Raw genomic sequence first — 22,950 nt, 5'->3', positions numbered from 1 at the left:
TCTGTAGGCAAGGTTCTGTACAGGTGTTTGTGTGTAGACATTAAATGCTGATACAGATAAAAGGTTGGAACATATACACATACATTTATGATACTTGCACCATAACCCAGCATTGTATTCCAGCAACACTCAGCCCCCATAACAAACTGCAGCACTGCTCTCACCACAGAGGCCTCACACTGTCAGATGTAAGTGTCATAATTTGCCACCTAACTTGAAGGCCAGTCATCACCTGGAAAACTGAACCAAACGCTTCACTCTTCATTTCTAAACCCACTGCTCTGATAGGGATCGTGCGAACACACCCTTAAAAGAGCGTCAGAGAAAGTGACAGGGATTGTCTCATCTGTGAGAGTCAGAGGTGTGAATGACGCTAGAGGCTTCTTGCAGAGACACAAACACAAGCAGCTGCTGCAGAAGGTTCATCATGACAGAATCAGGAGGACCACCGTCCAGATAAATGTCAGTCAGATATGCTCTACAACAGAGAAGTGACAGAAGGGCTGAAGTAGATGGAATATAATCCCGAAGGTTCAATTTAAACTATAGATCCGTTATAGGAAATCATTCACTTTACAAAGTCATATACCAGGGATTAGTGTCTGTACCTGAGTGTTTTTTCTAGATGACGTGTGTGTGCTATAAAAGTTGAGCAAAGGTTCAGCGCATGTCATCTATGTTTGGCTGGAATGTTGTCGCTTAGGGCAAGACGAGCCTATCAAATTCCTGTTGATGTATATCTTCAGTAATATAACAGATATTTATGGAGCTCCCCTATGGTCATATGGTAGAAAAAAAAGCTTGACTTGTAAATCCATACCCTCAGATTCACAATCCATGCAAACAGATTCCGTGAACAGACCTGCCTTGCATGGACTGCAGTGACCACGTTCACTCAGTATATTCAGTTTGAACTAGATTTAAGGTCAGATTGCTGCTTGATCACTCTTCTTAATGTTGGTTTTCAGGTGAAAAGCATGATAAATACTAAATTACATGTGAAAAGCTGTGAAACTCCAAAAACACAAAGCTAATTCAATTTAACTAGTGTCACTATCATTAAGTCTACCATTAAATTACATTTTGTGCGAGGAAAGGTCCATCAGCATGCGGTCAGAGACCTCTCAAGGACAGCTGAGATGGGGAGTCCACCTGGGAACCCAAATGAGTAGATGGCATCTAGGGGTTGAGACCGGGATTGCTGAACCCTCTGGAGGTGTCATGGGGCTTTCAGGGAAACACTGAAGAAGGAGGGTGCCCACTTGACAATCCAGTGGATGCCATCACTCACATGACCATCCCATAGAGTCCTGGCAGCATGCCTTAAGTGTGCAGCTAAGAGATAATCTAGTCTTACACAATAGATCTACCATATTACACTCAGTTACCAGATCAACATGTCCACCTAAGCTGCTTTAGGACTAATGCAGCCTAATGCAACAGTGGTGCAGAAAATCCACCTATCATGTTACTTTTTGGTCATTTTGGAATTTGTAATTTGTACTGCTGCTGAAATGTATTCTGTTATGCTAAGAGGTATTTCTAATATTTTGTCCATCCCACTTACTGTATATAATGTAGGATAGACTAAATATTAGAAACACCACCAACCAAGGTATATGTTGACATGGAAAGTAAAAGTGTAGTGTTGTTTCTTTCTCCTCAGATGTACACAGCGTCCAACCCCAATGGGACGACCACAGGGAAAACCTTCAAGGTCCACCTTCAGCTCTGGGACACAGCCGGACAGGAGAGGTGGGCTGCTTCTATCTCAGTTTCTATCCATGTGTCACTGATAGTATTGGACTGGTATTTTTAAATGACTTTAGGGAACAGTCTATACAGTACTTCAGAGAATGAAGCATGTGGTTTTCAAGTAGTAGCCAATGCAGGTCAAAGTTGAAGCTGCTCTGTCGAGTTTCATAGTAAACCAACAAAAGTTATGTTTGCAGTACTACTGAGTTTGAGTACTACTTCTCCAAAATGCATTTGCACGTTCCTTGAGGTCTAGACATGTGTTGAGTGCAGTTCCTTCCCCATCTGTATTTGCAAAGCTGTATAGTATTGTAAATCCTGCTTTGTTTACATCTGTGTTCACTAGCTTGATGTCTTGTTGTTTTTCGTTGCATTTCAGCCACCTGTAGATCACTAGAATAGTGTTAATGTGCATGTAGAAAATGGAGAGCCACTCATTGAATAACTGCATACTAACTGCATAAGACCCAACTTTTATGGTAAAAGCTGAAGTGTGCCCAGTGGCTGTCTAATGTCCAGTAGATGCTGCTACAGGAAATGTCTTGTTTTATTTTACAAGTTAGCGTGTCAATAATTTAGCTTGTGTGTTCTGATTTAAAGACAATATTAAAGGGACATTTCAGCATTTTTAGAAAAGCTTACAAAGATACCATACTCATATCTGGCCTTTTAATTTTGTAGCTGGAACAAGCAGCTAGTTAGCTTAGCTTAGTGTAAAGACCAGAAACTAAGGGAAACAGCTAGCCTGGCTCTGTCCAAAGTGAACAAAATACACCTACCAGCAGTGTTATGTGTAACGCCTTATTATGTAACGCAGTACTGTAATCACAGTACATTTATTTGCAATGCGGTAATTTAACGTGAGCAAGTCAAGTGAGTTTATTTGATTGTGTTTGGCCTGTGAAATGCCGTTCATATGCATAATGGTGTTAGGAAGGCCAGTCTCTTATTTTGATATATTATTTTAGGCAATTATTATTTGTACATCATGGTGGGTTAGGGTTAGGGTTAGCCAAGACTGATTTTATTTGTTGATATATTATTTCTACACATCATCTCAGCATGCTAAGGGAGTAATTGAGTAAAGTAATACATTACTTTTTTGAGTAATGACCCCAACACTGCCTACCAGCACCTCTAAAGCTCCCTGATTAAGGTATTACATATATCTTGTTTAATCTGTACAAAACCTGAAATTTAAATACATTATGTTGTGGTTTTATGGAGGATCATGTGCTGGACTATTTCTGGCGAGATGCAGTGACTTCTGCAGCCTCTGCTTACCTGACAACCTCATGGTGACAGAAATGCTCCAGAAAGTCACTAACTAGTATTGCCACTACCAAAAAAAGATTGAGACTGAAAAAAAGGATGTTTTTAGGTCTGTCAGTTCATCCTCAATATTCCGTTATTACACTGATATGGGGTATTAGGGCCAAATATCAAAATTGGCAAGTCTAGTTTTGACAAAGTTTGTAAAATGATAAAGTTCACAGCATGAATTATCACACTGATCAGTTGGACAGGGAACAGCAGTCAGAGCATGTATGTGTGCCATATATCAATCATGAATGTGTGTGTGTGTGTGTGTGTGTGTGTGTGTGTGTGTGTGTGTGTGTGCGTGTGTATGTGTGTGTGCGCGTGCGGTCTTTAATTGGAATTGGCCTCGATCTGTTAAATCTGTTTTTTAAGGATGACTCACTGCAGGATGAGTCAGTCTTAGTTTCATAATTTTATAATTACCTTTCTTCAATGTGTAACAGAGCAGATGTCTTTATATCTGATAACTGATCTAGTTGATCATTGAATTGTGTAATTAAAGTCGTTATTCCACCTGTATGATCCTTTCATCAGAATGTTTGCTGCAGATATCATTTGAAGTGGTCATTGCTGAGATGCTAGCTGCAGCTCAGTTACGCCTGTTGATTTGAGTTAAAGCCTCTCCTGTAATCTTGGTTAAGTGCAAAAGGCATTTAGAATGTACAGTATGTCAGAATATAACTGGTTTGTGTGTGTGTGTGTGTGTGTGTGTGTGTGTGTGTGTGTGTGTGTGTGTGTGTGTGTGTGTGTGTGTGTGTGTGTGTGTGTGTGTTCCAGGTTCCGCAGCCTGACAACAGCGTTCTTCAGGGATGCCATGGGGTTCCTGCTGATGTTTGATCTCACCAGCCAGCAGAGCTTCCTCAATGTCAGAAACTGGATGAGTATGTTGTTAAAGTCTTGTTTTTTTTAACGTGTTTTGAAACTTGCATTGCTTCTGCTCAGGATCCTGTCTACTGCTGTTACACATTAATGGGTGCAGTTTTTAACATATGATTTTTTTGTGTGTTTTTTGCTGTTTATTTGTGTTGATTTCCAGGCCAGCTACAGGCCAACGCCTACTGTGAGAACCCAGACATCGTGTTGGTAGGAAACAAGGCGGACCTGGCTGACCAACGTGAGGTTCAGGAGAAACAGGCCAAGGAGCTGGCAGATAAATACGGGTATGTTTATTAATCATGTTTAGAATATATTTCTACACTTTACATACAACAATTTATGTTTACAAGATAAAGCCAGGTGAAAGGATCTGCACTTTTACTGATGACTCCTTCCTAACCCTTTTGATGTTTTGTGCTTTGTGCCCAATCGTAATTTAAATAACATTTGTCAAACATATACAGTACAAGAACATATGTTCATATATTTCTTTATTCCTAAAAAGTCTTAAAGAAGTAAAGTTTAGGCATTACACTCAATACAGTCCTACAGTGGACCTCTGGTCATGATTTGCTTTGACAATTGTGACATTACAAAACACACACACACACACACACACACACACACACACACACACACACACACACACACACACACACACAGCAGACAGCAGAAATCTGGGTATTTTATGAAGAGTAGGCAGATTGTAAGACGAGCAGTGAGGCAAAACAAAACATCACAGACGTGCAGCAATGACATCAATTTCTTCTTCCGATTTTTAACTTTTACCTCGTCTAACAGGAAGTTAGACAACTAAAAATCATTTCCTGGTGTCATTCCTGCCTGCCAAGACCTCCATCTGATGTTGCCTAGCAACAAACTTATGTTCCAGGAAGTACTAAGTGCTGTTTTAAACTTAAGAATGTTGAGGCTGTTGAAGGAGTTTAAACGAGTTTGAAATCTGTCTGTCTGTCAATTACTCAATAAACTGTCTGACAATATAAGTTAGAATGGGTGTATTATAACAATGAATCCATGGACAAAGCAGCAATAACATCTGATAGCTTCTTATATCTTCACATATAAGAGGCTGTAAACTGAAAGGGTGTACGTCATACATTACTAAATGAAAATTAATCTATTATACTGGATGAATTAATGAAAGTGTTGAGAGAAAAAAAAAGAGTAATGAGGAAAGAATTGCTCGTGGGAATAAGAGCACTTCTGATCTGGACGTCTAACAATCAAAATAAATGTGGGGAGGGGGCTACTGAGTACTCACTGAGAGTAGTTACCCACTGAATGAAAGCACAGAATGATAATCATTGTCAGAATATTGCGAGAATATTATACACGCATCTGCCCTTTATGTGGCACATAATAGAGTGGAATGACAATCATCCACTTACAGCTCTGTACAAATTAGACACTGTGCAAGTCTTTCATTGTTAATATATCATTTATAAGTGAAGAGCTTTATTGAAATGTAACATGAAAGGAGGAATTGCACAATGGCTTAAATGATGTGACTTCCTTGTTTTCATATACATACACTTATTATATTATTAATGAATACTTAGTTAAATAATTAATATGCTATTATACTTAGTATTTTCACAATTTTGAATCAAACCAGTGTTGCTTACGCTGTTATAACAGCATTAAATTGACTAAATTCCATTCCAATGTTTTGGACCTTTTAAAGGACCAGTGTGTATAATTTAGTGGTATCAAGTGGAACAGATGTAGCAGAGACAGAATATTCAAAAGTATGTTTTAATTAATGTATAATCACCTGAAAATAAGACTTTTTGTGCTTTGAATAAGCAGAGGGAGGGGGTCTTCTTATAGAGGCCACCGTGTTGCACCACCATTATACAAAAGCCCAGAATGGACAAACCAAACTCTGGTTCTAGAGAGGTTCTTTCACAGTCACTTTAAGTTCTCCTACATGCTTGGAAGAAGAGGCAGAGGTCTATTCAGTTGGTTGTAATCTGCAAACTCAGCACAAAATCTTAGACACTGCTCCTTTTTAATCAAATATTTCTACTCTTGTTCCTCACAGGATCCCGTACTTTGAGACGAGTGCAGCGACGGGAGCAGAGGTCGACAAGGCAGTGATAACACTGTTGGACCTGGTCATGAAGAGGATGGAGCAGTGCGTCGACAAACCGCCCGCTGAGCCAGCCAATGGCAACGGGGCCACAAAACTTGCCGCTGCGCCACCTAACGAGAAGAAATGTGCATGCTAAATGAAGAGCCGATTCAGGAAACGACCAGTCAGCTCCCCTGTCGTCTGTCCTTTCTACTCGCCACATTCCCTCCTTTTTATACTTTCTTCTTCTCTGACATCTTTGATTGCATGTTTCTTTGTCTTCTCCTCTTTGCTCCCTTCTTTCTAAAACTAACCATTATCCATGTTCTCCTCCTTTTTTCTTTCTTTTTCCACCCTTTTTTCTACCTTTTCCACCCAAACTGTCAACCACTCTGGCAATGAAACAACCCTATCTCCCTCTAGTGGATAATCAGGTTAATACATTCCCAGCCTGTCTGCCCTTGGGCTCCATCCATGCTTGATCTCTGTTTAGAAGGAAATTAAAACAGGAGGGGACAGTTTCATCACTGTCAGACACATAATGTGCCTCATTTAAAACCTGCAGCCTGGGAATTAAGCTGTGCACACTCCCAATTTCTCTTAATGATTTTAAATGGATCTAAACAGGCAAAGGAATTTGGATTGTTTAAAGTCTGATCTACTCATCACTTTTTAACAAGGGAAAGATTTGACTTTCTAAACACTTTCTGTTTAGGCTATCACTGGATGACAGGCTGTGTAAATTGCGTCATTGTCCCCTCCTCAAACTTTTCCTCCTGGACCAGGATGAGCACCTGTGTGTTTTTACTTGTATTTTTCCTTGTTTCACACTGTTTCCTGTGCTGTACCTTTATTTGCCATGTGTGGCAGTTTGTCAGCATTTGAACCAGTTTGGTCTAGTTCTTGGATGTAACACATTTGTTTAAAAAATGCACCAAATTGTGTGGCTGAGGAGACAGGCTTGTTACATAAATAATTCAGTAGCCTACTCATTTTTAATAGTCTTGGCAGAAATGTTGCTGTTCAACAAGAGGGAGAACCTGTAGCAGCCTTCCATCTACGAGTTATATTTAAACCTGATGATGCTACTTCTGAGCCGTGCAGTTATCTAAAAATTAAAACTGACCCATCAGAAATGAGTATCCATGGCCATAACCAATCCATGATTTGTCTGCATAATGTAGCTAGCAGCTGACTAGCTAGCGTAGGATATCCTACGTTAGCTAGCTGTGTCTACTAGTGGCACACTAATATTAACAAAAGCAACTGAAATTAGTATAATAGTAATAATAATAATAGTATCCATGGCTTTAACTTATCAATAACGTCTTGTTTGCATAAGGTAGCTAGCAGCTAACAAGCTAACATGGAATATCCATGCTTTTTTAGTCGTGTCTACTACTAATAGCAAAAGCAACTGATGAGTGTTTTACAGTAAAGCCAGTCTACAGTGTATACAGTAATGTTCATATGGAAACAAATCTATCAGGCAATGGTAATACAGAAAAAATAGCATTTTTGTACCCGTCTCCTTTGCCTGTTAATCCGCAACAGCTAGTTAGGTTTATGTTTGTAACTTTTTAGCTAACGCTTATTTGAAGGTTTTCTCTACAGTTGTCCATCTATCTGGCTTTAGATACCATGTGATACGTTTAGCTTTTTTTAGGAAGTGGACTGTATGCTCATAAATTCATGCTGTAGCATTAACATATCAAAGTTGACCATTTTCCTATTAAGGATACTTTTAAATTTTCATTAGTATCTTTAATTCGGATTATTCAGATTGAAAACCTTATGTTTCAGCTAGCGCTTTTTAATACCCTGGCTAGTTATATTTTGCTATTTTGCGTGAACAAAGCTACTGCTAGACTTGGCTGATTGCAGATTTGCAGACATTATACTATTTAAATTGTAGGGCCAATATGGGTACAGCATGGCACATGTGCAACAGAGGAAAAAACGTTGCCAACATTGTACATCATGAACATTTGTTATAGACCAGGATAAACATATTGTTCCAAACTGATCTACTGCCTTGGCTTTTAAAGCATTATTTCACTGTGGTTTCACAGAGGGTTGAATCTAAGTTTGAGACAAGTCAGCTAAAAATACAGGCTGCTCTGGGGACCATTATCACTGCGACTTAACACAGCCTAAAAAAAGACAAGACAATGGCTATTTTACAGATAGGAGTAATGTGGCATTTTGTAAGAAGATCGGCTGAAAATCAAATGGGGGGTGGGGATCACCTCAGTCTGGTGACATCAGATCCTCAGAGCAACTGATTAGATTTTGACCTTATCTTTTCTTCACAAAAAAAATTACACAAAGTGAAATATCGCTTTAAGGCCCCATATATGTTAGAATATAGAGTGACCAATTATTTATATTAAAAGAATTATTAAAACATAGATTATTACTGTTGTCATTTTTTTGGTTATATTCTTTATATTTCACACACCCTTTTTTATTTTCATGTAAGTCAAGAGAAAACCATCCAGCTGCTTTTATACTTGTGATTCATTTTTCACTGCTTCAGTGTTCTTTGAGCTCAGTTGTCAAATTAACCCAGAAATTTCAAATTCATTGACAAAATGTGTCTCTAACATGAAGAAAACACACTATTTTAAACAATTTGACGAAGTAGAAGTTTTTTAACACACCTTTTTATTGTTGCTTAACACTATCATTGTTTTTCCATTTAGTCATTTAAGAATTGCTTTGCAGAAAACCAGCAAAATTCATACTAAACCAAATTACATTTCTCTTAAAAGGCTGTATATTTTGCACCCGGACGCTATACTTGAGTGCAATGAAAAGCATTCATATTAATTGGCCATGTAATTGAGTTGAAAATGTCATTTCTTTAAATGTACCAATGTAACTCAACAATTTTCCTTAAATCAAATCACACATTGATCTGCCTTACATCATGAAAAATGTTGAGATGTTGATTTGCACATGAATGAAGATAACAAATTTCTGCTTACCACCTGTTGGCATTTTAAGCATTTAAGTCACAGCTGCATCATGTTAAGCTTATTAAGATCACTGCAGGTTGGTTTTCAAAGTGTACTGAGAGTAAAACCAGTGGCAGCAACATGGGTGAGCAGTAAATGTTGATATTTAACAGCAAAAATACAGCTGTGGTCTTTTAAAAATGAAAACATTTCAATGTTTGATTAAATGTGTTTGGGTTTTTTCAGTAATAGGCTATTTTTGTATTGTGTATTCCATTAAAAGACCCTCAGTTTAGGTGCTGTAACACTTTGGCTTCACCTCGCTGTCACCTTTAATCTGCCAGTGTGCCAAAAAAACAAGAACAGAAAAAAAAACAAGGAAACACCACAAACAAGCATTGGTTTTCTACAAACCCAAACCTCATTCTGCTGTTCACTCAGAGAAAAACTGCCTTCACATTTAAAAAATGTTTCGTATGTGTACGTGAGTGTGTCTGTTTTGTTGTTTGAAAGCCATGTCGTCTACCAACATCTGATCACAGTGCCATATTATTATTATCATTATTATTATTATTATTATATTAAACACTCACAACCTTTCAATTATAAAATATAAAAACCTTAACAGATTGATGTAAAAAAAAAAAAAAAAAACTAGGAGCCTGGCTCACATTATAACGTCATCTTCTACTTACTGAGATGCATGGAATAGCTCATGAAATCCTCTTAATACACATTGTAGGTTTTATGTTTTGTTTCATACATAAAGTTCAGTTACAGTGGAGCAAGAAATTTCAGTAAAAATGTCTCCAAAGATTTACCTGTATGATGGTTTGATTTAAAGCTGCATTAATTGAATTTTTGTCCACTCATGGGCAGTGAAACAGCATTAACATATTATCAGCTTGTAAAGTTATGTTGAACAGACACAGAACAACATTATCATCCCATTGTGTTTGTGTCCACCTGATGAATGTAAAGGTAATATTCATTCTCCTAATAGCTCAGGTTTGGTCTCCACCATTTACTGAGAACAATATCTATCTCCCTGCCATTGTCTCTCCACCGTTTGTTGCTGGCAGGTCAGTGCAGTGGGTTTATCAGAGCCTGTTTACTCAATACAGCTGCATTAAGACCAAAACTCTGAGCTAAAAGAGGCTAAAATGCTTAGTATAGTGCTGCAGAGGTCATTCTAATTCTCTGTTGGTCCACTATGAGCACCAACTTTCACATTACACATCCAGTTTTTCTATGAAATCTTTGATTAATGCAGCTTTAAAATGTCTTACAAGTGTCTTTTAAAAGTCTTTAAAAGCTTAACAAGTGTTTCATTAAAACCACTAATCAGGTTTCTCACTTGAATGTTATTTTGAAAAGTATCCATATTTTTGGTAAAAGTTGGGTGCAAAGATTAAACTATGAGTTAAAAAAGACATTGGTTACCTGAAAATGTCATGCAAGGCCTTACTGATCAAAAAGACCCAGCTAATGCAATTGTTGTTCATTTTACAATGAAAATAAAAGACATATCAGCTCAAACAGAGAAAAGAGACAAAAATATTATTGATAAAAAGCATTAACATAACATAACAAGCATTAACAGAAAAAAGGTAATTGGTTATGATTGGCACTGCTGTTCTTAGTATTTCCAAATAAACAACCATTTGCCTAAAAACCTTGAACCAATGCCTTTTCAATGTGACAATCTTCCAATTTGTCAGCTTTTATCTGAGCTTTCCTTTTTACGTTGCGCATCATATTTTCGTCAAATTTCATTCAAATGTGTCCTTTGATTCCTTTTTGTTTCAATTCAGTATTCAGTTGTGCCACACTCGTATCTGACATGTTTCTCTTGACGCATCTCCACCGTAAACCTTCTCAGTCTTAAATGTAGTTTATGAATTCACTTTAAAAGTTTACACTGTTTGAAGAGTCATGTTGTGCCTGTTATTAACTCTTCTGTCTGATCCTCTGTAAAGTTTGTGAGCTACTGAATATTTTAATGCATTGTTGATTATAGATTACAAAGCAGATGCAAAAGAGAATGGAAGTCATTACAGTATGTTGTTCTTTTGTGCCCGATATATCGAGACAACTAACCGATCCAAGTACCTCTAAGAGCTTTTATTTTTGGAAATCCTCTGTGTGAATTCTCTCTGATGCCTGCGGTTTGTGAACGTTTCAGTTTTCACTGTGTGTATCAATGCCTGTGTGTGTTTGTTGGATTTGTTGCACTGTCAGCATGTTTGACACCATGAGAATGAAATGACCTGTGATGCGTTCGGTGTTTCTGATGTCAGAGCTGCAAATAAATCTCTGTGTTTGTTTTATCCTTCGAGTTTTTTTTCCCTCCCCCTTCAACATGGATGATCATCAGAAAAGAGAAAAAAAGCTTTTCTTTGATTGGTTGATCTAGAAGAGTCTGATAGCAGTAGCGGCGTGGCGTTTCTGTGTTGATCGGGTGTTAACGGAATTCTGCAACTCTACACATAAACAAAATACTATATTTTTTTAGTATTTTAGTTAGTTAGTTTTCATCATTCAAGCCCTGAAATATTCATTTTTAGCTACTGGATCTAGGGATGGCAGTGTTGGTTGGTCTGTTTATCTCAGCAGTTTGATCCAAATAAAATATCTATGGCTATTTTACTATTGAATTGCCATAAAATTGTGTACAGACACTCATAGTCCCCAAAGGATGAATTTCACTGACTTTGGTAAATGGACTTTTCTTCTAGGGCTACCATCAGGCTGACAACTGTGGTTCTGAGGGAATATCTTGACAACTATTGGATGAATTGCCATGGGATTATAAATGATTATTTATGGTTCCTAGAGGATTAATTCTAATGTTTTCATTGAAATATCTCAACGACTATTGTGGATTGTCATGGGCTATGTTAGAGACATTCACTGTCCCCAGAGGATTAATTGCAATAACTTTGACATGGAAGAGAGATGGGGGATGATAATAATTTCATTCATGAGCTGCAGTGTTTCTTCAGTAGCCTTAGCTAAAGTGTCAGTAGGCTAACATTTGTTTGCATGTTAATATTTACATTAACATACATACATTTGCTAACATTTTAGAATTCAAAGTTTTATGAAATAGTTGAATGAAACACATATAAACACATTAGCTTGATAACATACAAGAGGGGCCCTTAAGATGGGACACCTTGTTTTTATCATGAAAAAGGACCAATAAAGTCACAGGAACGCCCCGCCTTGGCAATGACTATCAGATCATTATCAAAATTTATGACATGTTTATCAGACAGCAGCTTTGGTGAGAGTTCCCCAACATTGATTCAGTTTCTTCTGTCACATTTCATGACGTGTGAATTTAATACATATTTCTGTTGTTTTCGACATAGATGCTGAACAGTATGTCCCGTTTTAGTTATTAGTTAATATTAATACATATAAAATCATTATAAAATGAAAAAAATGGCTTTTTGGTTATCAAAGTGTTATAATCAGCAACTGAACATGTTTAGGTATGTTTTGATGAGTATCTTTGTAAAGTCACTTGTTTGCATTTCATTCAGCTGAAGCATTTACTGTAGATGATGATTAACTGACTTTGCAGTAACTTCATCCACGCATTGTAAGATCTGACAGCTAATTAAAGATGACTTAGTACTATAATAAGTTTGGAAAATGTCGAGTTTGTTGTTTTTGTCTGCAACCAGAACATCATGCTTCATCACTTCACTGTGTGTGTATGTAGGGACACAGCTGGTTAGTCAGAGCAGGGTCATTGATTATAACAATTAGGCATTTATTCAGGTTTTATTGTGATTGATAAATTAAATCACAATAAATTGGCTTCCTTAAAGAATCAAGCTGAATGACACTAGAACCATTCCCAAATGCCTTCCCTGATATAAAACCATAGCAACTCAAATTTCTCCTCAAGGTTCAATCCTTGGGCCAATTTTTTCACCTTGTATCATTACTATGCAGATTATATTCAACTTTATCTACAGTACCCTTTATGAAGAACTGATTAGCTCTAAATAATGCTACTTTGCAGACCTTGATGAGATCAATGTGTGGATGACTCATAAAATCATTACAACTGATTAGCCTACATCTAAGTAAGGCTATAGCCTTACTACTGCCCCTACATCTAAGTAAGGCCTTACCTGGATGAGATCAATGTGTGGATGACTCATAAAATCACAATAACTGATTAGCTTACATCTAAGTAAGGCTATAGCCTTACTACTGCCCCTACATCTAAGTAAGGCCTTACCTTGATGAGATCAATGTGTGGATGACTCAAAAAAAAACAATACAACTGATAAGCCTACATATAAGTAAGGCTACAGCCTTACTTCTAAGTAAGGCTATAGCCTTACTACTGCCCCTACATTTAATTAAGGCTGTGGATGACTTATAAAATCACAAGTGATTAGCCGATTTTTTAATTTGTATCATTACTATGCAGATGATGTTCAACTGTTTCTGCCTATATAAAGAACTGATTAACCCTGAAATTATGCTACTTTACATACCTTGATGAATTAATTCACAGCAACTATGTGGCCTCACTTGGATTTAAAATCCTTGTAATTATTTAGCTCCTCCACAAGATGTTCTACTGACTACTGGCAAAAGACACAATTCTGAAACAAAGTAGCATGTTTGGAAAGTAAGCTGTAATGCTGTAAGTTATCTGTAGTAAATTGGCTAATACATGTTAAACCAATAGTTTAACACATTCTTGCTCTAAGTATTATCAAATTACTTCTGCAAGTCAACTTTTCTGTCACTGCCTAGTCTGTAATTACAGTTAGTAATTTTGTGCAGTTGCTCAAATGACTTTAGACCGTTCTCTGACAACCAGGTAGAAACATGTACATGCATTTTACGTATGGTACAAAATAACACCTCTTAAAGTAACCATGTGATGGTTTTACATCCACATTTGGAAAAGACAAGAAACACACAAACAATACTCAGAGTTCACAGTGGAAGAAGGATTTATTTAAGAAACTTCTCGCCAAATGAGAGACAAACAAAAATAAATACCCGAACAGAACATTAGAACCAGCAGAATGTGAAGTGTGAGTATAAAAAATAAGTTGTGTATTTTCATTCTTTTTACATAAGTATTTGCAGACAGTGTCACTTTCTTTTGTTATGACAAAAGATAAACCAAAATACACAAATGATATTGTGTAGCTATTTTATACCCAAAAGCTAAGAATGATCTGAAACTTTCAGAGAGAGAACTGTTTTCAAAAAGCAAAATACACCATCAAATGTAAACATGACAGAGAATTCAAACAGCATCTAAATATTAGCTTCATTTGTTTACAACAAATGTCCCCCAAGCAGAGAACATGCAGAATATTGTTTCAGTTTACTTTCAACACCGTCAGAAGGAGGAAGTCCGTTTTCTTAAGATTAAACCATCAAAGAGCCTTAATGAAACCAGCAATTAGGCTTCTGTTGATTTGAATTTCATTACTTGGCCCTGTGTGTCAAATATTTCCTCTAAACTAGAAAACATTGAGCAGATGGTACAGAAAACCACACAGCATAAAACTGTATTTTTAACATGATAAACAATTACGTTTTTTCTTCTTCCACACTTCCACTACTAATTGACTGACATACATCTTGTATCCAGACAGTATTTACAGATTACTTATGAGACCAAAACTGTCTCATTTGTTGCACTTTAAACATTTGCACACTGTATTTTTAGTAAACATATTGCTTTCCATCCTGAATTGTTTAAGGCGCCCACAGTAAAAGACACAAGATGCATTTTAGACAAAGTGTAAAACATGATTTCCTTTTTTTTCCTTTTTTTTTTTAAAACCGCTTTTTTTGTTTCTAAAAAAATCTAATCCCAAAATCTTATCAAATGAACAGACCTGTGGGAGGTGAAGTGAGTCACTACAGCAGCAAAAAACCCTAAAGCTCTAACAGCTCTAAAATCATACATTCCATTCTCTGAAATTATTTTTGCCCTGCAAGCGATCGCAAATACAGAAAATTCACAAATCTTCAAATGAAAAAAACAAAAAAGACAAACACAAAGAAGTATTCAATATAAATAATATCCTAAATGTTGCTTAGTTGGGATTCAAAAAAAGCAACTATCACATCCAAAGGTGAGATCCCTTCTCCGCAGTTTCACCTCGCTGTGTGTCATATGTGTACTGGTGTGGAAAATGTTCAAATACTGCAGATGGATGTGGCCAGCTCACATACATGTTATACCAAACAGCTATTCCCTCCTTATCAAAGACCTGTCAGCAAAGCTCCATTAAAAAAAAAAAAATGCTGCTTAATCTGCGATGGCAATGGAATTTACAAGCAACCAGTGATACCTTGATTTAAATGAGTCACGCTCCAAACTGAAGTATACTGGTGTTCAGACTTAAGGCCGTAAAGCTTTTGTGCAACTGGATGACCTATAAAACTCACCCTACAAAATCTACTTCTGGCTGTTTAAAGCTCTAACTAAATTCTAACAAACTCTAGCTGTCTCTACAAAGACAGATGACTAACTACACAGTACCTTAATCAAATACTTATCATCACCTTATTGTCCCCAGTAGGCTTTCCCTTTATGTGTGTCAGCATCTCTTTGCACCAGACTCCTGTACATTCATTTCATGCTCTTTGGTAAACAAGTAGATCATGATTCTAGTGCATATTCAGTGTGATAGAATAATGTCTAACTTTATTGCTTGACAAGTCTTTCACAGTGACAGTGAAGCTGAGTCCACCAAGAGCTTCTCTCCATTGATATGTAAATGAAAACTGGCTACTGTTGTACTTCTTGCTCCTACCAGAAGAGGGCGATACATAAATAAGGTCTTAATTTCCCACAACGTTTCCAGGAAAGAAGAATACAATTTGGTACAAATTATATGAAAAATACTGTAGAGACACAGTTCAATTTCAGTGAATCAGTGAATTAGCTCCAATGAATTGCTAGCGTGAGCATGAAAGATCAGTGTTTTTCTACAGGCAAGGATACAATTTAACATGCATGGAGAATAAATATAAAAGGAGCAGTTCAATGCTGTCTTTGTTTCTTCTATCATCAGTACCAGAGTTCTTTCCAGGAAACCTTCTGGAGAATTAATAGGAAATGACTGGATCCATAAATAAAGTGAGCCAGTAGTGGTGAATGAAAAGATCCTGGTGGACATGTGTACATGATCACTTGTTGCTTCTTCTTTTTTTTTCTCAGAAAGAGGCCAAAACGCTAACAACACTAGCTGAAATGAGCATCTGCCATTAATTCTGTGTTCAATGCCGATGAGTGAATATAGTTGAACATGAGTCAGAGAGCAGAATATCTCTGACTCAGGGTTTTTAAAGATCAATCTTTGAAGCTTCGAAATCACATATAACACCAGTCTGCAAGTAAACTTTTACTGAAAGAATAATTTCTCTCCTGTACAACTTGCAGACCTTTCTTGTGTTTTAACTGGATATAAAATAGTGGTGATATGTTTAAAAAAAAAAAAAAAGTTACATGTGAGCACATCCTATCTGCACTGTCAGTGTAAAGATGTAGCCTGTTTTATAATGAGGGACGGTGGAGTGTGACGGTTTAAGCTGTGGACGAGGGGCTTGTTTGCTCCTTCAGCGGCTGATCTTCATCTTCGTCGTCGACGCTAAGGTCTAACCTCAGGTTATCCAGAGTCTGACGGATGGACAGAGTCTCCTTACGCCTGGTGAAGAGAGACACAGACAGATGTTGAATAAGAGAGAGGGAGATGAGTATAAATAATATGCATCTATGACCTTATTCTGCTGAGTACAAATAGTACTCAGTATATTAAAGACCATGTGAGAATTGACATGGTTCTGCCTGTCTGGTAGGTTGTGTATTGAACTATAAAGATGGAGCTGTACACCACCTGTTCAACACCTGTACATGTGTGGAACCAGACATTTAGCCAGTGGACAGTTGAAAATTAACTTAGCTACACTGGCACCTTTACACTGATGTTAATTACTGTGCATTGCCACTGTTAAAAAATAATACACAAATAAACCCAAATATGTACTTTGTCTGCAGGTGTTGGTCGAGCAGCTGCCTCTGCAGTCGCCCGCTGTTCTCTCTCTCCTCGGCCAGCTCTCTCTGGGTGTGGCGGTACTGCGTCTCCTTCCTGCTCACCTCCTCCTCCGCCTCGTTCAGCTGGCGCTTCAGGGAGCGCATCCTCTGGGTTATCTGGAGGACCAATCACAGAGCTCCGGTTAGTTTGGACAGACACATTGAGCGTAACAACAGAGGCATAAAAACAGCTCTCCTCATTTAATTTGAGGTGCTGAAGCTGACTAATTAACACTCTATATTCCCTGTTGTGTGTATGAGTCATTATGTCATTATACATAGAGTAAATGAATATCTCTGTGTGCAACATTTCACTGCATCACACAAATATGTGTCTCTAGAAATTGCATTAAGTTATCTGCGTCCAGAAGAGTTTGGCAAATAGAATGCAAGAAAAAAGAAAGCCTTATACCATTTTCTTATAGGAAAGTAATTTATTAAAAAGGGGAAGTTTTCAGTAGAACATCTGAGAACAAACTAAACTGTCAACACCGACAAACAAGTGAATGTCCTCACAGGAGGAATTAAGGGGGAAATGTGAATAACAGATATTGAAAGTCTAAAAATATCTACAATTATTAAATTATTGATACATTAACTCCTCAGAGTCTCATTTCAAATCCAGCACGCTCTGGAAAAAGACATCTTTGATATCAGTGAGGCTCTTCTGACTGAAAACACACAATTAGACTGTTTTGTGATGCTGTACTGCCCTCATGTGGTGAGAGTGTGTATGTGTGTGTTTGTATTACCAAGTCTTTCTGTTCAGTAGCTATCCTGTGCTCCTCCTCCATCTGGTCGCTCATCTCCTTGATCTTCCTCTCCAGTTTACTGATGGTGTTTGTCAGAACTGCTTTGTTCCTGCACACACACACACACACACACACACACACACACACACACACACACACACACACACACACACACACACACACACACACACACACACACACACATTAACCAACAGCTCACTTTACAGGAATGTAGTCAAATCTGAACTATTCTGCCAATTGTGCTGCTGGAGTTCTTCTACCTTTCCAAGCAGCTTTTCTTCATTAATTCTAATCAGTCAGCAGGCTTTTGGAACATTATTGAGTTCTGTAATCCATCATGCTTAACATCAAGTTGGTTAATTATGGTCAAAGTTACATTTTATGTGGTGTGTGATTGGTTGATGGATAGGTTGGTAGATGTAGATGAACTACACAACTCAAGCATGTGTCAATAGTCTGCTTATTGAATCTATCATCTACTGATCAGCCTATGAAAATGGACAATTAAAATGTAACTTATGCTTGACTGGCAGGTAGAACAGAGGTTTGTTTAAAAAAAAAAAAAAAAAAAAAAAAAAATGTGACTGACCTCTCCTCAGTCCTCAGAGTGTTCTCCAGCTCTTTGACTTTGCCCTCTGCCTTGGAGATTGCATCCTCTTGAACTCTGGAGCTCTGAAGCTCCTCCACCTCCATACGCTGCTCACGGAGCTGCACACACACACACACACACACACACACACACACACACACACACACACACACACACACACACACACACACACACACACACACACACACACACACACACACACACACACAGATATTTTTATTAGAGACAAGCTATTTGTATTGACACAGGGAAATGGTTTACGATGTTTACCCAGCCTTTCCTGTTTAATGTTTTTGTTTACCCTTAACTTAGCTAGGTTTCCAGTGACACAGTGACGTATGAACTACAGGTGTTATCATTGTGTACTGTGAGGTGTATTGTTCAATTTCATTGTATTTATTTTTTCTACTCTTTTACATTATTTTATCCTTTTCACTCTATAGTTTTCTCCTCTTATCTTATTTCATTTGTCTGTTTCTTTTGTATCCTAATCTCTTTAACCTAGTTTGAGTCCAGCTTTTATTAAACGAATTTTTTTATTTTACCTTTTCTTTTTAATCTATTTAAACCTTGTTCTTACTCTACGTTTTAATAAACCCTTTCTCTTTCCTCTCTTATTCTACTTATTTCATTATTATATTGATTTACTTATTTTATTTCAATCTCCTGAGCATTTTTATTATTCTTATTTTGTCTTGCGTGCATTGATCTCAATTTTTGTCTTTAAATTTTGTTCTTTTTTAAAATCCTTTTCTTTATGTTGTCACTGTTCTGTCTTATTATCAGCTTATCAATCAACTAATTGTAAAGTATTTTGAACTACACTAGCCTGTATGAAGGGTGCTATATAATGAAGTTTGGTTGATTGATAATTATTGAGATGCTTGCACGAGAGGATTTACAACTATGTGAGGGACCCTTATGTTTGAAAAAGTTGGTTCAGTTGAGATACCCCTATCTTATTTTTTAACTTTTAAATATTCAGTATAAGTGTGAGGAATTTGATAAGAGAGATGGAGAGAGGTGTTGAGAAAAAGGGATGTCATTGAAATGAAAAGGTCTAATTGTGATTATGTAGATGAAACCCCCCCCCCCCCCAAACACACACACACACACACACACACTGTACCTGTCTCTCCAGTGAACCCTTGTCACATTCCAGCTGCTCGTTCAGATCTTTCTGCTGAATCAGTTTCAGCTGCAGTTGCTCCGTCTGACATAAACATGAAAATGTGTCAAATCACGTCAGTCAAACTCAATTATGAATATCTTCAGTGAGCTCATGGCATGTTTCTGGTGTGTTTACCTGTTCGATAGCTCTCTTGTGCTTGGCCGCCCACCTCTGCTCACTGTCCTGCAGCTCTTCCAGATCAGTCTCCAGGTCAATCAACTTCTCCTGAGAGACACACAGTTATAAAATAATAAGTCACCATTCAAACTACTTTTATTTCACATAGCTTCTGATCTGAGGTCACTCTCTCACGGTGACAACTGTTTGTCGTCTCATCAGCAGAACGTGCTCAGCTTATTTAGAAATGGGACAGATTAAGTATCTTTAGAAATAGCTACATGATGAATATTTGGGATTATGGAATTAGCACGCTGATTGCTAAACAGGATTTGCATAATTAATACCCCATTAACCCCAAACTCTGATGGTTTGCATGACTGATTAATTCAAGTGGACATCTCCCTGTTTGAATCATTAGGTCATGTATGTGAAACAATGCGGATCCTCTCTGCTCTGAGGCTGGAAATAGAAAGTTGAAAAACTAGTTGCTATTTTTTAAAATTCATCCCAAAAAAAGTGAATCAAATTATTCTTTAATTACAGATATCCTTTTTTTGTCAGATAACCTGGTTAGCAGTATGCGCAGGTTCATCATTTTTATGTTGATGCTGCTTATAGTTGAAATTTATATACAAAATGAAGTATTATGTGTTCAGTCAGCCACACTGTTGCACTGGGTTGACATAACCACGAACACACACCATGCCACCAAATAGTCACTAGAGCTCCAAATGTCTATTAATCCGCTGTGGGAAATAGTCCCCAATAAATACTTTCTCCTGTTGAGTAACATTAGCTTAAAGCTCCAGTGCCCAGCAGTTTAAGGACATTAGCAAGCCTTTTTGTTAAAACTGAAACTCTATATGTTGTGCACTGTTTATGTTTGGATGATTTACATCTTCATTGTGTCTGGGGCTGAGAACCTTTCACAGGGAAGGAAAGACTGACCAGCACATCTTTGGTGTTGTTTCTTGTTTTTTCATGCAATTTGATGACAATAAGAAAAAAGCATAGAAGCTTTATAATTAGTTCTACTTAAAAGAAATCACAAAAAAGTCCCTCAGAAATATGATCGAAAAGCATTCAGAGCAGCATTTATTTTATTTTCAAATTTTCTAGAAATGCACTTTATGTGATATAACACTTTTAAACAGTCTATGAATGTTAATGAATTCATTAACTAATAACTGAAACCAGAACGCAGCCATGTTTGAGGTTACTGATCAATACCTGAGCCTGTTTGAGTTGTTTGGACAGGTCTTCTTTGGCCTGGTTGGCGCTGTGCAGCTCCATGTGGAGGTCGTCCACTGTCCTCTCCGCCTGTTTACACTGCAGCTGTATCCTCTCTCTCAGCTGGATCTCCTCCTCCAGTGTCCGCTCCTTATCAATCAGCTTACCAGACACCTGCAACGAAAAGATGGGAAAACACACAGATCCTGAAGTTGCGTTCATACTAAAGATCTTCTCAACTATTATCCAATGACGTTACATCAAAGTGACACCAATTACCCAAGATGCTAGAACATGTGACATGCATGTTAACAGGCTACTTTAGCGTGACATGCTTAAAGCTGATTGGAATTCTGAGTGTCAGGAACTCAAGTGGAAATAATCAAGTGGAAATACCTCTCCCTGCAGTCTGCCCACGAGATCCTGTAGTCTAAGCAGCTCCTGGTCCTTCTCCAGCAGAGACTCCTCCAGCTCCTCCACCCTCAGCTGGGCATCCTCACGTAGCTTCTGCTGCAGGCTCATCTGTGCTGCAGACTGTGTGGACACCTGCAGGGCCTCGCTCAGCTGGAAACACACAGAAACACATCAGTAATTATACACACCTCACCTGTGATTACCAGCACAGCTCTAAATATGTGTCACTTTATAGGAGCATGATGGTGTCTGATGTACTGCTGGGGAAAAGGTGTCTTTGTTCACTGATTACTGGACCTATACTTTTACATTTTCTGTTTTTTATTTGGTCAGTTGAAGCTGTGTCTGTACCTCGGTCTCCAGTCTGATGATGGTGCTGTTGAGATCGGATGTCCTCTTGCTTCTGGTGTCTTTGTCGACCTCCAGCTCCTCCAGCTGTCTCTCTGCAAGCCACAACTTCTCAGCCAGAGTCTTAGCGTGCTGCGTCTGCTTCTCCAGGTTGTCCTGAGCACACACACACACACACACACAAACAGTTCAATGCTCTGCTTCCTCATACAGCATGTGTGTGTGACTGGGTGTCTGACTGTTAGAGATTCCCACAAATAGCTGATACTCCCAAAAAGTATATGGTGATTTGACATCATGTCTTCATCTTTTTAAAATCAACTGTTGTATTTGGCCCTAAAAACTTTAAGCTTGTCTGGAATCTGGAACTCTTTTATTGTGAAAAATGAAAACTGACATGAGAAACCTGATTCATGTCTGTCTGCTGGTATAAAATTGTACCTCAGAACAGGAAGTGAGGTATTTTTGTAATAATTTGATTAATATGAACACACAGATGATAAGAGTGATTTTGTTTCTGCATGTGTTTGAGGTTCCACTGTGATCTGAAGCATAAGTCAGCACACACATGTTTGTTATCCACCTGCAGCTGTGAATTCTGACACTTAGTCCAGGGTTTTTACAATTGTCCCACGTTATCACACAGATTTAAAAAGGTGTGTATTTCATCACTTTCACAGTCTTTACAAAGTCTTTTTACACACAGGTCTGCAGCTTTTATTCTTTCTAGTTGTTCATCATTGTTGTATTTGTGTAACTGTGTACCTCAGCATCCTGGATCTTGTTTTTGAGGGACTGCTGGAGGAAGTTGAAAGCGTACTCCTGAGTGTTAGCCTCCACCATCACGTCCCGGGCCTCCTTCACCTCAATCTGCACGCAACAAGACAAGAGTCATCATCAGAACACACTCACAACTACGGTATCATCCATCTGTCCATCCATCTATCTCGTCATACCTCCATCTCTCTGAGTTTCTCTCCCATGGCTTGGTTCTCTCTCTCCATCTCTACCATCTGCTCTGTCATCTTCTTCATCTCGATGTTCAGCTGAGCGTTGGTCCTCAGCAGGTCCTCGTTGTTCACCAGCAGGCCGCGCATCTCATACCTTCACAGAGAGACATTTATCGGACTGTTACGTGTCAAATTTAAAGATTAAACAGAGACGGCAGAGAGGAGTGAAG

General features: G+C 37.9%; 3 protein-coding genes across 3 annotated transcripts in view; 1 reads left to right on the top strand and 2 right to left on the bottom strand.

The window, feature by feature from the left end:
• Nucleotides 1–6,640, top strand: part of rab27b (RAB27B, member RAS oncogene family) — a 61,671-nt gene extending 55,031 nt beyond the window's left edge. Inside the window, exons 3-6 of the mRNA XM_053339700.1 lie at nt 1,667–1,755; nt 3,853–3,956; nt 4,112–4,235; nt 6,017–6,640. Coding sequence (XP_053195675.1) covers nt 1,667–1,755; nt 3,853–3,956; nt 4,112–4,235; nt 6,017–6,203 — 504 coding nt within the window. The 3' untranslated portion in view covers nt 6,204–6,640. The remainder of the gene's footprint in view (nt 1–1,666; nt 1,756–3,852; nt 3,957–4,111; nt 4,236–6,016) is intronic.
• The window catches only part of pum3 (pumilio RNA-binding family member 3), a 260,316-nt gene that overhangs the window by 98,472 nt on the left and 138,894 nt on the right, over nt 1–22,950 (bottom strand). The gene's annotated exons all lie outside the window — the stretch shown is intronic.
• LOC128380658 (putative uncharacterized protein MYH16) overlaps nt 16,591–22,950 on the bottom strand; it is a 43,380-nt gene continuing 37,020 nt past the window's right edge. Inside the window, exons 15-25 of the mRNA XM_053340528.1 lie at nt 22,727–22,874; nt 22,536–22,640; nt 21,774–21,926; nt 21,405–21,572; nt 21,009–21,182; nt 19,794–19,883; nt 19,617–19,700; nt 18,467–18,585; nt 17,857–17,965; nt 17,058–17,221; nt 16,591–16,718 (exon numbers count right to left, since the gene is read on the bottom strand). Coding sequence (XP_053196503.1) covers nt 16,598–16,718; nt 17,058–17,221; nt 17,857–17,965; nt 18,467–18,585; nt 19,617–19,700; nt 19,794–19,883; nt 21,009–21,182; nt 21,405–21,572; nt 21,774–21,926; nt 22,536–22,640; nt 22,727–22,874 — 1,435 coding nt within the window. The 3' untranslated portion in view covers nt 16,591–16,597. The remainder of the gene's footprint in view (nt 16,719–17,057; nt 17,222–17,856; nt 17,966–18,466; nt 18,586–19,616; nt 19,701–19,793; nt 19,884–21,008; nt 21,183–21,404; nt 21,573–21,773; nt 21,927–22,535; nt 22,641–22,726; nt 22,875–22,950) is intronic.

The sequence above is a fragment of the Scomber japonicus genome, chromosome 19, assembly GCF_027409825.1.
Source record: "Scomber japonicus isolate fScoJap1 chromosome 19, fScoJap1.pri, whole genome shotgun sequence".
In the NCBI taxonomy this organism is placed as follows: domain Eukaryota; kingdom Metazoa; phylum Chordata; class Actinopteri; order Scombriformes; family Scombridae; genus Scomber; species Scomber japonicus.
The sequence above is the reverse complement of the archived record's forward strand: the minus strand, read 5'-3'. Positions and strand labels throughout refer to the sequence as shown.